The sequence below is a fragment of the Vanellus vanellus genome (assembly GCF_965231255.1).
Source record: "Vanellus vanellus genome assembly, chromosome: 1".
NCBI lineage: Eukaryota > Metazoa > Chordata > Aves > Charadriiformes > Charadriidae > Vanellus > Vanellus vanellus.
Window position 1 is genome coordinate 192981699 of NC_138905.1, and position 15625 is coordinate 192997323.

General features: G+C 38.0%; 1 protein-coding gene across 1 annotated transcript; it reads right to left on the reverse strand.

Annotated features, from left to right (window-relative positions):
- Positions 1–1271: 1271 nt before the first annotated feature.
- On the reverse strand, positions 1272–13128 carry NEK3 (NIMA related kinase 3). The gene is made up of 14 exons (XM_082489038.1): positions 13071–13128; positions 12753–12850; positions 11799–11882; positions 11078–11145; positions 10877–10963; positions 9709–9763; positions 6947–7147; positions 6530–6599; positions 5897–5943; positions 4894–4993; positions 4352–4498; positions 3140–3274; positions 2356–2482; positions 1272–1405 (listed from the first exon to the last, which is right to left on the reverse strand). The coding sequence occupies exons 1-14, from the start codon at positions 13111–13113 to the stop codon at positions 1339–1341; spliced, it is 1329 nt and encodes a 442-aa protein (XP_082345164.1). The 5' UTR covers positions 13114–13128; the 3' UTR covers positions 1272–1338.
- Positions 13129–15625: the final 2497 nt, after the last annotated feature.

Here is a 15625-nt window from a genome sequence, read left to right on the forward strand (position 1 = left end):
TAAGAAGGGGGAAAAAGAAAACTGGGCAACAGCAATTGCAACTAGAGAGAGAAATGAGAATATGTGAGAGAAAAAACTCTGCAGACACCCAGGTCAGTGAAGAAGGAGAGAGAGGAGGTGCTCCCAGGAGCCTGAGCGGAGATTCCCCTGCAGCCCATGGTGAAGTCCACAGTGAGGCAGGCTGTCCCCCATGGAGGGGGACATGGAGGTCCACAGTGGAGCAGAAATCCACCTGCAGCCTGTGGAGGACCCCACGCAGAAGCAGGTAGATGTCTGAAGGAGGCTGTGACCCCATGGGAAGCCCACGCTGGAGCAGGCTCCTGGCAGGACCCCTGGACCCATCAAAAGAGGAGCCCACGCTGGAGCAGGTTTGCTGGCAAGACTTGTGACCTCATCGGGGACCCACGCTGGAGCAGTCTATTCCTGAAAGACTGCGCCCTGTGGAAAGGACCCAAGCTGGAGCAGTTCATGAAGAACTGCAGCCTGTGGGAAGGACTCACATTGGAGAAGTTCATGGAGGACTGGCTCCCCTGGGACAGACCCCACACTGGAGCAGGGGAAGAGTGTGAGGAGTCCTCCTCCTGAGGAGGAAGGAGCGGCACAGACAATGTGTGATGAACTGACTACAATCCCCATTGCCCATACCCTGCGCTGCTTGGGGGGAGGAGATAGAGAAAATCATGAGTAAAGTTAAGCCTGGGAAGAAGGGAGGGGTGGGGGAAAGGTGTTTTAAGATTTGGTTTTAGTTATTATCCTACTGTGATTTGATTGGTAATAAATTAAACTAATTTCCCCAAGTTGAGTCTGTTTTGCCTGGGATGGTAATTGGTGAGTGATCTCCCTGGCCTTATCTCAACCCATGAGCCATTCGTTATTGTTTCTCTCCCCTGTCCAGCTGAGGAGGGGAGTGACAGAGTGGCTTTGGTGGGCAACTGGTGTCCAGCCAGTGTCAACCCACCAAAGTGTAGTATTTCAGTATGTAGTCAGGAAGAAAAACTTTACACATTCTCATAGCGTTACACCATCTCTTTGAAATATGACAAGGGGGAAATTCGAACAATGCTATAAGCACTAATGTTTTTGACTGCACATTTCTGCAAAGCTATTACCAACTCCAAATACATTTAATAACCAGACTTGTTTAGTTATTTGTAAGTGTTCTAGCTAAAAAAGTTTGTTATGCATTTTCCACCCTCAGTTTTGTGATGCAGAAAACATTCCCACTCAGAATTTTTTTACTGAAATAATTTTATTACTAACTACAAGTAGTAACAACAATGATTTGGATTATAAATATTGGCAAGTCTAACTTCAGTTATTGTAGGTAAATTCAAGTTTTCAGTCACTGTGTTTCAATACCATTTTCAGTTCTGACACCCAGTCTGGGTCATCTTCCTCAAAGTCCCTAAAAATAGATTTAAAAATGTTATTTTGCAAAGTAAAATACAAATCTATAAATATTTGTTTAGGGTTTTTTTTTGTTGTTGTTGTTTTTCTCTAAAATTACCCTAGAACTAGAAGAAATTCTGTTAAAAATATCAACATGAGAGACTTATTTGCTGCACCATTGTGATTAAGAAACCAATAGTTTTCTCAAAAGCAAAAGCAAATGCATATACTAAGATACTGCAAATGTGTTGATATTAACAGCTTGCAGCTGGAGTGCATAATACATGCCTAAGTAGTTCATTTCCTAAGTGCCACAAAAATAAACAATGGCATAAACTGAGATTCTGAGAATCCAAGAACCTCCCCCCAAAACATAAACATATCTGTAAAATACAGCATTGCTGTTCAGAATGTGTTGATGTACACTCTGCTCTTTCAAAAACAGAAGTGGGTCACTAAAATAAATAGAACATAGAAGTTTAAAAGTTTCTACAAATGTATCTCAAGAGATAGGTACCAAAGTGATTTTATTGCACTATGCATGAAAGAGTAGGCAGAATAATACACAAATACAGCAAACGCACCACTAGGCAAGTAGATTTGCCACTGGTTGTCTGATTTCAAGGTCAGAGTACCAAGATGTTTCATGCAAGAAGGTTTTGCACTTTCCTGTGGATCTAATTTCATCTCATGCTTTCAATTTGCAAAGTCATCAGCAAATTACTGGCATATTTGCTAATAACAAGCAACCTGTTTAATCTCAATGCTATCAATAGCTATAAATATAGCAAAAAAAACCTGTAAGATATCAAACACTACTAAATGTTAAGATCATTATGTAAGAGAAGGATGGATTTAGACACCGAGAAAAATACTGATTTTTTTTTTTCAGGAGAATGTCTTTTTGGAAAAATCACTTAGAGGAACCAAAGACAACAAAAATACAAGGATGTCATTTGGACATACGTGTCATCTTCATCAGATCTAGGCTCAAGTCGCTCAGAATCTATGACAACAGCTTCTTGTTCACCATCTACTTCATCAGATGCTTCATTTTCCTCAGAAAGTGGACCTCTAAATATATTTTGAGAAGCTTTGAAAGTATAAAAATGAAAATGTCACCAAAATCCTTTAATTTTAAAAATAAAATTATTAAGAATATAAATACAATATAGTCTTTCTAATGTGTCCCCACTTCTTAGCAGATTCCAGTACAAGGTGTTACCTATTTTAAGTGGGGAGATAAACTAATAACACAACTGAAGTGCAGAACAAGTATTTACGATCGTGGCTGTGTACATCAACAGACTACCGTTATCTTTTGCCATGCCATCTTACCATCCTGTCTTTAAAACAGGGCACAACTGACTTAGTGAAGGTGGATTTACCTGATGGGGCTACAGCCTATTTATCGCACCTCCCTTGCGCATACACCAGGCCCCTGAGCAGAACGGAGACCGCCTGGCTCTGCAGTCACTGTATTTTTGTCACAACCTTATTCAGCTATTGAGCTGCTATTGAAAGTTCTTCAAAAAGAGATGTAGTGGAGGTGTACAATCACTCATGGATTCTCAGCTTGCATTTTGGTAATCCTACATTTCATTTGGCAAGCTTTAAAAAAAAACCAGACTGCCGTGACATGAGCTCATGTGCACAAGCTCTATATATAGGGGCTATGTATGTCAAAAAAAAAAAGTCTTTATTAATAAACCTGTTTGCCAAAATGTTTGCCCACAAACTGGGGATTTACCTGGTTTATAAATTGTGTATGTTTTAAATGCTAAGCTGACATCTGCATTACTGAGAATGTTCATCAGGGTCTGAGGAGTTTCCTTGTTCCACTGCTTACGTGGCTTATTCTCACTGTAGTTTATAACACAGCCACCTAGGTATAAAATCATGAATAAATACTACTTAGACAAAATTGCATTAGCAGTGTGGATTACAAAGATCACATTCAAGAGAAATATACAGGAAGAAAAGAATCCAGATGTTTCCATCTGTAGCACTGCTGATCTCTCAACGTGCTGAGGTTGACACTATCAGCATTAAGAGGAAAGAAAATTACAGAAGGCCACAGTGGAGCCTTCTGCTGCTATTAGAGAGCCAGTGGAAATTGGCTGAGGGGTGCGAGGACTCAGAGTCTCTGCAAGCTTATTTGGGAGCTCTATAAATCTCACAAAATGGAGCCTGTGGCCATTTTTGTTCCCTTTAATAGCAGAACACGAACACCTGAATACATGTATTCTTCTGTTCTCATTCCTTGCCCTGCATGTAATATCACATAACGTTCCTACCACAGCTTGGGAATTTTCTGACTACTCATATCTTGATTATTTATTTCAATAGCATCTATTCACATCTTCTTAGAATACACATCCATAATCTCAAATAATTGTAACAATCACATGCAGTGTGGGACATTTTAAAATTGAAACATTTTTCAGAAGAAAACCCATGTTAAGTGTTCTAATTAAAAGCTGTTGATGTGGAAGAAGAATCTCTGCCTCACATCTGAGGTACATCATTAATAGTTCTTGTCATTGGCATAATCTGTATGTTAAATGACAAAAGAAGTAGAGATATGGATGTTATATGCTCCCAACAGTATGCTGTACTTGAAAGACAGGCAGCTGCATTCTGCATCAAATGAATTCCTCAGTGTTACCCTCACAAATGGCATATTAAGAGGAGGTCTGGTAGGATAATTCCTCAGCGATGATTTTAATTTCAGGGCTGCTAATGTTATCTGTGGCTTTCATCACTTTTTGCAATCCTCCTGTCACACAAGACCACTGAGAAATTCTCTTCAGCACAGTGGGCTTTTGGAGTGCTCCTTAATGAAATACTTTAAAATTATTTTCACATCATTTTAAATAAGCCCTGTAAAGTTTTGGTTTTTAAAACCTGTAAAGAACCACTGATATTACTTGCATTAAGAACACATTTAATTAAATCTTACTTTTAGCCTCTTCAGATGTAAAACTGGAAGAAAGCAAGGATGCATTTTCCAGGACGTCCACTACAGCACTGGGTATCCTCTTTTCCCAGTGCCTCCTATGGGGATGTGACAAATCAGTAATTCCCGGGAGGATGACAGAAGTTTCTACTGTAATCACAACAACAACAAAAAAAGGATAACCAGTATCTAACTTGATTCTCTGTCCATGTAAACTAGTTCTAAGCATACAGCACTTCACTAACTGTGACATTTGGTCCTGTGGGTACAAGTCTGAACTTGGTAAGTCCTCCATAAGTTTACTCTATACCAAATGTTTTCAAACAATCATTCCTTAACACTTTGGCCAAGATTTTTTTTTTTTAATTTTTTAAATATCAGATGAGCAGTAAGAATCAATATATAATTGCAGAAGTAACAGATAGTGACATGGTTTTCTATAGGTGCAGACTTGTACGCTCTACCTGTTTAAAAGGCTGGATCACTGACATTTAGGTATCACTACATAGAAGGAAATGCATCAGCCTTAAAACTATAAAACTTACCCTTTTCATCAGATTTCCTTTGTTCCTTTGTGCTTTCACTCAAATCCTTAGTATTATTTTTCCTTTCTAAGGGGCTATGCTTGCTTTCATCTTTACTTTGCTTTAAAAGAACAAAGACTGTATTAATCATAATCTTTGCTGTTGAGAAAAACAAACCAGTAATATTAACACGGGATTAATTATTTTAGTTCTGCTATTAAATGGCTGGCCTAAAGGTCTGAAAACTAAACCACTGACACCATGAAGCCAATTGCAATTGCACTGTACCTGTTACTGCACTGCATTTCACAGTGTGCTCTTTTTTGACAGACAATCTCAGTTTTTGAAACTAAGCACATATGCAATTTGTGGTTTTCTTTTTTTACATTTAAGAACAGCAGCAATGTAAAGATAAATGAGTCATATTCCCAGAGAAAACAAGATGCACCCAAATATTAAACTTCTCAGATTGACAGATTTATAAAAACAAAAATAGTAAGTCCCACTGGCAACATGTTTTGAAAAATATACTGAATATGGCTTAGCCAGGCTGTGCTATAATGTACCCACAGGTAACTTCTTGGCCACCTGTGACTTAGTTCTCCTCACCTGCAATCTCACATGGGCCCTAAAACCTAGTGAGAATTATGTCCACACTAGACTGTTTCCATAGCAGCCTTTCAAAATGTGTCCCTAAAGCAAAGAAAATGCATTAATCTTTGCAGCATGCCAAAACTTGGAGAGGGTTTTTTTGTTTGGGGTTTTTGGTTGGGGTTTGTTTTTGGTTTTGTTTTTGACAAGACTATAAGGAAATCCACTTTGGAACTAAACTAAATGTGGGAAGCATCAAAAAGTTAGTGGTGGAAAATGCACAGGAAAACTCTGCAATTTGAACCCAGAAGACAGCTGACCTAGTAGGCTGATCTATGGTTTAGCATACTAATAATTTTCCTTATGAACTTTTCTGTAATACAGAACATTCTAAATTATTAAAATACAAATATATTTATATTTGAATACTTACTCTATTTTCTTTCTTATTATTTGAGCTTCCACCAGCCATGACACTGCCTGATACATTAAGAAACAGGTCCAAGAGTTAATACATTTAGCAAACATTTGTAAAGCGGTATTCCAGAGGTATGACAGCAACACCACTGAACCAAGCAATGAAAATTCTCTGAAAGCATCTTCACACATAGCTCATTCTCAACAGGGGGTCCCTCTACTATTCATTACCAAATGTGTACAAATATTGGTGTAGCTAAATTTACGCAGAAGAAAATCCAACATTCTCTCTAAAAATTAAATAATGAAAATAACTTGCTTCACCATATTCCGGGAAAGAACGCACTGTCATATTTAAAATATATGCAACAGCTATAAGTTTTGCTAATTTTAAAACCGAAAGGTTTCATTCTAGCACAAGACTTAAGACTCACAATGTATGTACTGTAGCTCTGTACTGTACTTCTCATGCTGGAATATAATTCATGCCCTTCAAGCATTTTTCCATACAAGTTCAATAACATCAGATTTTGGAATAATTAAAAGTAGTTTTGAACATATAATACTAATGTTTTATAGCTGTCTTTAAGATCTTACAATCCTAGTCATTTTGTCATTGCTTATGTCAAGAAAAATGTTGCTGACTTACCCTTTGGTCTTGCTGCATTGCCTTCACATTTCTTGGTTTCTTTTAATACCTGCTGAAACTCACTTGTCATCTGGAATGTGTATGAAGAGATGCAAGTACTGAACCATTTTAACCTTTCTCAAATTATTGTATATGCTATTTGTCAAAAACAGACTTACTATACAAAAGCACTATTACAGCTAACTATATCTAATTTTAGCAGCATCATGTCAATATTTCAACTCTTATTTTCAAAACAAGCCCTTCTAAAAACTCAGTTTTCTGAGAAGTCTACAACTGTACTTACGGCTTTAGAGTGAGACCTACACAACACTACATTCCATATTGTTATACACTAACAAGCTACAAAAGAAAGTGATTTAGTATCTAAAATGTGGATCCTATTGTTTAAATCTACAGACAAAGAATATACTGTACCTCAGAAGGAAAACAATTTTTGATAAGTTTGGTTAAGCAACCTCTTGCAAGAATAGTACTGGCTGATGGGCGATTCTTGGGATTTCTTTTAAACATCTGTTTTATTAAATAATGAAGTTCATAGGAATAGTGAGATGGTAGTGGATTGTAGGAACCTTTGCATATCTTAAGGATGAGATGCTTCCAGCTATTAGCTTGAAACTGCATTAAAAATAAATGAACATTAGAACACAGAGTTTAAGCATAATGTAAAAAGAAGCTGACAAAATGTAAAAGCAACTTTAACATTAATTATATAAAAATGCATGGTATGTATCTATGTAGGCTCACTATTGCCATACTGCTTTGGCTCACAGTTTGACAGTTTCAGGGCTCTAATTCAGAGGTGTGGAATAACGACCCTGAGTGAACACATCAGTAACTTACCTTTACATTTTGTAGGGCTATTATATAGGCATTTACTTATGTTAACAATGACAGAAATATAATTTGCCAAGAATTAAAACATCACAGTTTGCATAAAAAGTTTGACTAAAACCAGATCATAATGGATACCGCAAACCATAACCCATACAACTGGAAACCAGGTGGGAGTTAGTCCTATAAATTTAGGGTTGTTCAACGTCCTGCTTTTGCTGGGATAGAGTTCATTTTCTTACTAGCAGCTGGTATAGTGCTATGTTTTGGATTTAGGATGAGAATAATGTTGATAACACAGTAATGTTTAAGTTGCTGCTAAGCAGTCAAGGACTTTTCAGCTTCTCATGCTGGCCTGCCAACAAGAAGGCGGAAGGCACCCAAGAAGCTGTGAGGGGACACAGCCGGGACAGCTGACCTGAACTGGCCAAAGGGATATTCCATGCCATATGATGTCATGCTCAGCATATAAAGCTGGGGGAAGAAGAAAGAAAGGGGGAACGTTTGGAGTTATGGCATTTGTCTTCCCAAGTAACCATTACATGTGATGGAACCCTGCTTTCCTGGAGATGGCTGAACACCTGCCTGCCGATGGGAAGCAGTGAATTAATTCCTTGTTTTGCTTTTCTTGTGTGTGCAGCTTTTGCTTTACTTATTAAACTGTCTTTATCTCAACTACAAGTTTTCCCACTTTTACTCTTCTGATTCTGTCCCCCATCCCACTAGGGGGGAGTGAGCAAGCGAGCAGCTGTGTGGTGCTTACTTGCCAGCTGGGGTTAAACCACAACATTCAAATTTTATTTTTGTAGGAACATAGCATTCAGAAAATTTGGATCCCTAGTGTCCCTTACTTTATATACTTGAGATAAGAATCAAAGTGCAAGTGTGAAACTGTAAGGAAAAGATGGAGACTTCGTTTAAAAAAAAAAAAATAATCACCAAAAGTAGCCCATCAAGACACTAATATTCTCTTGCAAATCTACATGAAATGGCTGAAGCTGTTACTTTCCTCAGCTGACTGTTAACCAGTCTTCAGTCAGGAATTACTGCTTTCAAGTATAAGTCATCAGACAACTGCAGTATCAGCAGGGACAGCTATAACCATGGATGGCAACAGCCTGAGCAAAAATGGCTGAGAAGTTCTATCTCAATGCGGAAAGTTTTCTTATGGCACACCCTGCTGCCTTGGCCGCAGAGTGCCAAGCGTCCACGGCGTGCAGCATGCTTTTATATCACCTCAGATATACAACTCATGCAAGAACATATGAACATTACATAAAACCAGATACAAAATATTATTTCACTCCTGCTAAAAAGGGAAGAACACTCCACCCCTTGGTATTCCAGCTCCAAGCACTGCCTGAATAGCTGTGATGCTGCCAAAGCCTTGCCGCAGACCTATTTAGGCTAACACACACCTGTGCACAGACTCCTTTATCACTCAGACATGTACAATATAAACTTCTAAACTTTTGTACACTAGCAGTTGCAGCTGTAAAGAACCTTTTGCTGATATGCAGGATTTCAAGGTATAGTATTAGCTCAATGAAAAGAAAACTGCTGCTTATAAAAAGACTAAGAGAAAATGACCTTAAATTAGGATGATCTCATTTGCTTGCAAAATAGACGTTTCCTAGCAAGGGCTCTTGTGTTAGCCATATATCTGTATGTAGAAGCCAGAGGAAGTTAACACAAGAAGCATAGCATCAACACTGTAGAAGACAGTGTCCCAGAAATGGCAGAAAGACAGAACCATCCATCAAGGCTCCCGCTGTCCCAATAGGACGACAGTGCTCGGACAGTGACTTATTTGATTTGAAGAATAAGCAAATAGGTCTATCACTGATGTAAGGTACAAAACTGCTTATTGCTTACTACATTTTCCTATACTTGCACACAATATATTCTCATAAGCAAAGATTTTGAGTATCCTTGCCTCCATCTTTTGTGATCATCTTGATCCTGTAAAACGCAATGCTCGCTGCAACATCCCTGCAGGTATCTGGAACCTGTCTGGCAGCTGCTGGACTCCTTAACAAGCCTAGATCACCTCACTGATATTGAGAAAAATTAACCAAGAAAGAAAAAAAGAATGTTTTCTAACAATTTAGAAAACTGAGTGTTTTACAGAAAGGTCCAACAGATCCCAAGAGCTGCTGAAAAACAAAAGGCATGTAGCGGAGGAAGGGTGAGAAGGGTAGAGCAATATTTCCCTCTTTCAGAAGCAGCAGCAAACATGTCAGTAAAATATATAATTGGCTGTGAATCCATCAAACTACAGCTAACTGCTAATTAAGTTTTAAGGAATTCGAACACTTGACTGATAGCAATAAAGCTATACTTACTGGATGTCTAAGAGTGCACAGCTCATATAAAATACATCCCAGAGACCATATATCACTGTAGGTGAGAAAGATGAGAAATTTTGAGCCAAAAATTACAATTTAATATCCTGCCTAGAAAAAGTGAAATTCATTATGTGTACATAACTGAATTGAATAAACTAAAACCAAATGTAAATAACTACAACAGACAATACAATTATGTGTTTAACCTCTCCAGTGGAAATGATCTTGCTTATTTTATCTGGCCCTGATGTAAAAAAGGATCACTGTCATACAGTTGTAGTTGGCTTTTTATTCCTAGAATGTCTCTTAAGCAATTTGCTGCAACAATATTTATCCTTCTGCACTTGAAAGCCTTTGTCTTCCATAGCCCTTAACATCAGATGGCAGACACACAATCCTAATTCCGAGTGCTGGAATTCTGGCCTTGCCAATCAGAATTCTCTTACTGAGAATAAAACATCATCTTTCACCAAAAGTGAGTACTGTCACCTGCACAAGAAGCAACTGATGCCTTTTGTGCAAGAGAAGCAGAAAAAAACCTTAAGTGCTAAAAGGTTTCTTCCCTCCTCTGGAAAATGAATCACTTTGTTCATGTACAACTAGGGTCACAGAACAAATCTAGGCATGGGATATAAAATGACTTAGTATTTTGGAATCTGGGAGGAAGCTATAAACACCATACTATCAAGATGCTCTCAGAAATTCTTGCATAAGGACAAGAATAACTATAAATCCAAGTCATTGCTTCTGTAGCCAGTATCCCTACACTGCCAACAGGACTGGCAAGAAAAACTTTAAAAATACAACCAGCCAAAAAAATAAGACCAGCAAAAAGACACAAACACATACATATGTAGGTGCATACATAGATACATACATGTATGTATGGTTATACGTATATAATTACTCTCCCAAATGCACAGAGAGGTCTGCACACCAATTTTCAAACTTTTAAGACTAAAGATATTGTACACTCAGTTACCAAGTAAAGAGGAATCTATGCCTTTTCATCTTAAAAAAAACTGTAATTGCCTCTTTCTAAATATTCTGCAGATCAATACCTTTTCCAAACCAAATATGGATAAGGCACAAAGCCAGATTGAGACAGTAATAAAAAGACATACATCAGTCAGGCATTATTTGTGATCACTGAAAACATGAATACCTTTTGTTGTTGTATGGCATGCTTTCCCATATTTCTGGAGGTACGTAATAAGGAGTTCCCACATATGTGCAAGCATATGACACTGGACTATTGAAATGATAAAGAAGAAACACCAGATGAAATGTTTTAAGAACTCTATACTATTTATCAATGGTAAAATAAAATTTTACACCAGTGAGATCAGTGGAGATATACACATACTGTGCAAGAAGGCGCGCAGATCCAAAATCTCCCAATTTAACTTTTCCACTTTGAGTGAGGAAGACGTTCTGCATTTCAAGAGCATAGATTAACCTACTTAAATACTATTCAAAGGAACATTTCTGCAGTTTGTACATACAGAAAACACAGTGACAATAACTTCTGATATATTTCCTTTTACTTGCTCCTCCTAATAATTCTACAAAAAAACCCCAAAAAATTAAGAACTATGTTGTGTTTAAAAGAAAATGGAAAGGTTATACTGCCCTAAAGCCCCAGCATTAGTAGCAGAGGAAGAATCAGAGCTTATGAATGCTTTAATCTTGATGCTGTACTCAAACCACTAAGGTCACGCTTTCTTCTGAATTTCTATCCTTCTGCTAGAAAAGAGTAAGAAAAAAAATAAGAGGCAAGATATTTACAAACTGCCTACTCCATACACATTTTATACTTCTGTTATTGTTTTCAATGATAATGCAGTCTGTCACAAGCAATTGGTGCTATCAGCAGTGTGGATATGAAGGGTATAGCTATACTTAGATGATGTTTATGCCTACAATATTACATAATCCCATACACCCAACAATTTCATTTACTTAATATACTTAAACCTAAATGAAAAGCACAGCATGTAGCAGTAACAGGAAATTATGAAAGAGGGAGTTGAACTCTTGCATGCAAAAGAGAGTTTATTAATGGCAACAAGACTTGCTCTGTTCACCTTAGATTTGATATCCCTGTGCAACACACGTTTATCATGAATATGCTTCACACCCAGGCACATCTGCACAAACCAGTGAAGAATCTGAAAAGAGTAATTAAGAGTTATAACAGCTCAGTTAGAAGGAATGTTTACTACCTGTGCCTAGAAAACTCTAATAATACATAACAATAATGAAGCTAAGGAGTCACTGCATCACACTTTATCTGATAGTCATTTTTGTAAGAAATCATAATTACGATTTCATAGCAAATTAAAACAAACAAAAAACAAACCCCACACTGAAATAACATACCATTTCTAAAAGGAAATGTGTTCTTTTTAAAAGCACCAAATAAAGTTCTTAGAGATGCTTGGCCAAGCTAAATATTAGATTAGGTGAGGATTCTGGTCTTTTCATTTCAACTAAGATGATGTGGCAGGAAGTAGCTTTCAATCACTACAGTGTCACTCTGGACCTTCTCCTAAGTAATTTTATAGCCTCCGTGATTAAAGGAGTTAATGCCTGCTGAATGGTTTTAACATTTAATTGCTACATAAAATACAAACATTTAGTCTCCTGGCTAGTTTCATTTATCTTACCAGAGTGCTTTATTTACTTTTCATTTGCAGTACTTCTTACTGCACTTAAAATTCTGGTTGAAGTTTGTGTTAAATTCTTACTTAATTGCATAAATTTATGCATGCAAACCTGACAGTTTTTCATGCTGCCTGCACAATTCTCAGACACAGACAGCAATTTCTTTTTTATTACTTTCAGTCTCACTCTCATCTTGTTCTGCTGGAAATTAACAAAGAAATAATGCTTCTATTCTATCTATAAGTGTCTTTGTTTCATTTAAGGTACTTCAAGGTATTTGTAAATCTATAATTTATTTTATGCAATGCAAGGTGCTTCAGTTTACATGAAAAGGGATTCCTAGGTCGTTGGTTCCAAATGCTGTGTTTTCTTACCGTATCTTCAGGGAACAAATTTCCTCTTTGGTGTTTAATCTTTTGCATTAGATCTCCATTATCACAATATTCCATCACTATATACAGATGTCCATCAGCTAAATTTTAGGTAATTTAAGAATAATTAGTATTATTATTAGCAGAGTAAGTATATTATTTTTACTATAAAGCTCCGACTACATGCTATGTGTTATATATTACAATAAACATGTATTTTGTTTATAACTTGTATTATAAACAACAACAAAAAGGTAATCTTCATCCCTCAGGAGTATGCAACTTGAAACAAATAAAGGCATTCTAAGTTTTTATATTTACCTTCAAATGATTCTTTATAGGCAACGATATTTGGATGTTTCATTTTAGCCAAAAGAATTGCTTCCTTCCTAGAGTTCTCTACATCAGATGAAGACTGAAAATGTAAGTACGCTTATATAAATGTCACACTAAAGAATTTTCACATATACACACAACGCACCTCACTTTCCAAAAGAAAAACATTTTTAAGAATTGTTCTTCAGTTATTTGAAGAAGTTATTTAGAAACTTGAAAACCCCATCATTTTTTAATTTACGGTTTATTACTAGCTGAAGACTTCTTCAGTTTTTTAGGGCTCTGTTTTTTTTTCCAATTTGAGAGGCTATTTTCCTGCTTCAGTTAATGACTTTTTCTATTTTTAAAAGCACAGAACTACGTAACAAAGCAGCACATGCTGACTTCGGAACAGCTGACAGTCCACACTGCATGAACTCTGCATAAAGCCAAGTGCCCAAGTATTAACTGAGCTTCCACCTCAATAAAACCACTGCCTCCCATTTTGTGATGTTTTGCTTAGCTAAGTGCAGAGAAGGTAACAAGAATAACTGATTACCAGCAATAACATGAGGCTAATTTCCTCATTAGATGTTGCAGATGAAATCTGCGTTCTATTGAAATCAACAGGAATCCAGCCAAGGGCATCAGGGGAACAGGGGGGTCATTTTAAGTGTCTTCCTACATGCTACACTTCCCAAAATGTAACCACACACTTTCTGAAACAGATCAGATTTTGCTACTTTACTTATTATCACCAACATCAACTCAGACATAGTTATATAGCAGCCATACCATGCAACTGTCTCATACACAAAACTCTCAGCAAGTGTTCAGCATTTCAAAAATATATCCAGAATTATGATTTTGCTTTTGGGGTTTTTTTTAAGTGGTGGGTGAGGTGATGGACATGTCACGCTTACCATGGGAAGTCTTATTTCCTTCATTGCATACTTCTGGTTACTGATCCTATGATGAACTAGGAGAGCTCTGCCAAAGGATCCCTCTCCTAATACTTTCAACACTTTGTATTCTTCCATTCTTTATAAGCCTAGCTCCACCACTTCTTTTCAAACACTGTCTTTTACAGGATGATCTTCTAAACTTTGTCATTACCTTGATTCATTTTTTGAAATTTGTTGTTAATATAATCTGCACAAGAAAAAAAAAAAAGCAAAATAACAAGAATGGGTGATAAATGTGGGTACCTACAACTATTCAGCATTACCATAAATTCAATTCCAACCACTGTTACTGTGATTTTCCTGAAAATGGGGCCTTCAGAAAGTTCAACTCAAACTATCATAGAGTATATCTCTCAATTTTTAAATTTTGAGTGCTAAAGCTCTTTGAAAATATAAATTATAGACCTATTATAAACAATAAACTTCAAGCTTCCAGTGGCAATTCTCACCTCAAACAGCATAAGCAGGATCAAACTGGAAAAAGTTACCGGTGTTCATGCACAAAAGCCTTAATGACTGGCAGATTTAGGGTAGGGTAGTTGGAAGGGACCTACAATGATCATCTACCCCAACTGCCTGACCAAATGTTAAAGCATTTTATTAAGGGCAGTGCCCAAATGCCTCTTAAACACTGTCAGGCTTGGGGCATCGACCACCTCTCTAGGAAGCCTGTTCCAGTGTTTGACCACCCTCTCAGTAAATAAATGCTTCCTAATGTCCAATCTAAACCTCTCCTGACGCTGCTCTGAACCACTCCCATGCAATCCTATCACTGGGTTTACAGATTATGTACTTTCTTCAAAACGTTGGTACTTTTTAGTTAGTTATCCACCATTCAAACATTGCTTTCTGTATACACCTGTGCACACGTGGTGTTTTAATGGGCCGATGAGCTGTTTTCAGAAGGCGTCTCAAACCTTAATTGTTTCTGAAAGTATAAAATGCCTGTTTACTCCGAGCCTGAAAAAATAGCAGGCTGACTAATTCACTTTAAAACTCTGAAGGCCCCTAAGCGATGACTGAAGAGGAAGAGAAGCCGAAGCCCTCAAGCCCTGCCGGCGCCCTCAACGCCTGAGGCGGTACTCACCTCAGAGGAGCTGCGCAAACCACCCGAGGCCTCCGCCCGGCGCCTGAGGAAAGGCCCTCCTCGGACAATGCCCGGCGCTTGCTCCACAAGCAGGCCGGGCACCCTGAACCTTCCCCGCGTTGGGCTGGGGGCGGAGGGTCGAGAAGGACGGCGCTGCCTCAGAGACCGGGCGGGACCGGGGGCGAGGGCGGGGCGTTCGCCCCGCCCGCTAGCCCAGTCTCTGAGGCAGCGCCTCTGGCGGCCATGATGGCCCCAGCCCCTCCATGGAGGCGTTCCCACTTTTGTTCCTTTAGAACAAGCAAATTTGGCTTATACCTGGTATTGATTAACAATAACACTTCAGGAGGAGGCTTGTTAATACCTCAAGCGTCTCTTTAGGTGCCTCGTTGCACAAAAGCCAGGGTACAAATCCCTGTGAACAGTTTCACAACCTGTAGGAATGAGACTAATTTGTGCCAGGGCGCTAGTGACTGAAATAAATGAAGCCTTAGGCCACAAGAATTGTACTT

Excerpts from the sequence above, each read along its gene's own strand:
- NEK3 (XM_082489038.1), bottom strand. The coding sequence starts at position 13,113 with ATGAAACATCCAAATATCGTTGCCTATAAAGAATCATTTGAAG. Across the intron at positions 3,275-4,351 it reads TACATCTGAAGAGGCTAAAA|GTGGCTGTGTTATAAACTAC; the intron begins GTAAGATTTAAT and ends TTTTATACCTAG. Across the intron at positions 2,483-3,139 it reads ATACACAATTTATAAACCAG|CTTCTCAAAATATATTTAGA; the intron begins GTAAATCCCCAG and ends ATACTTTCAAAG.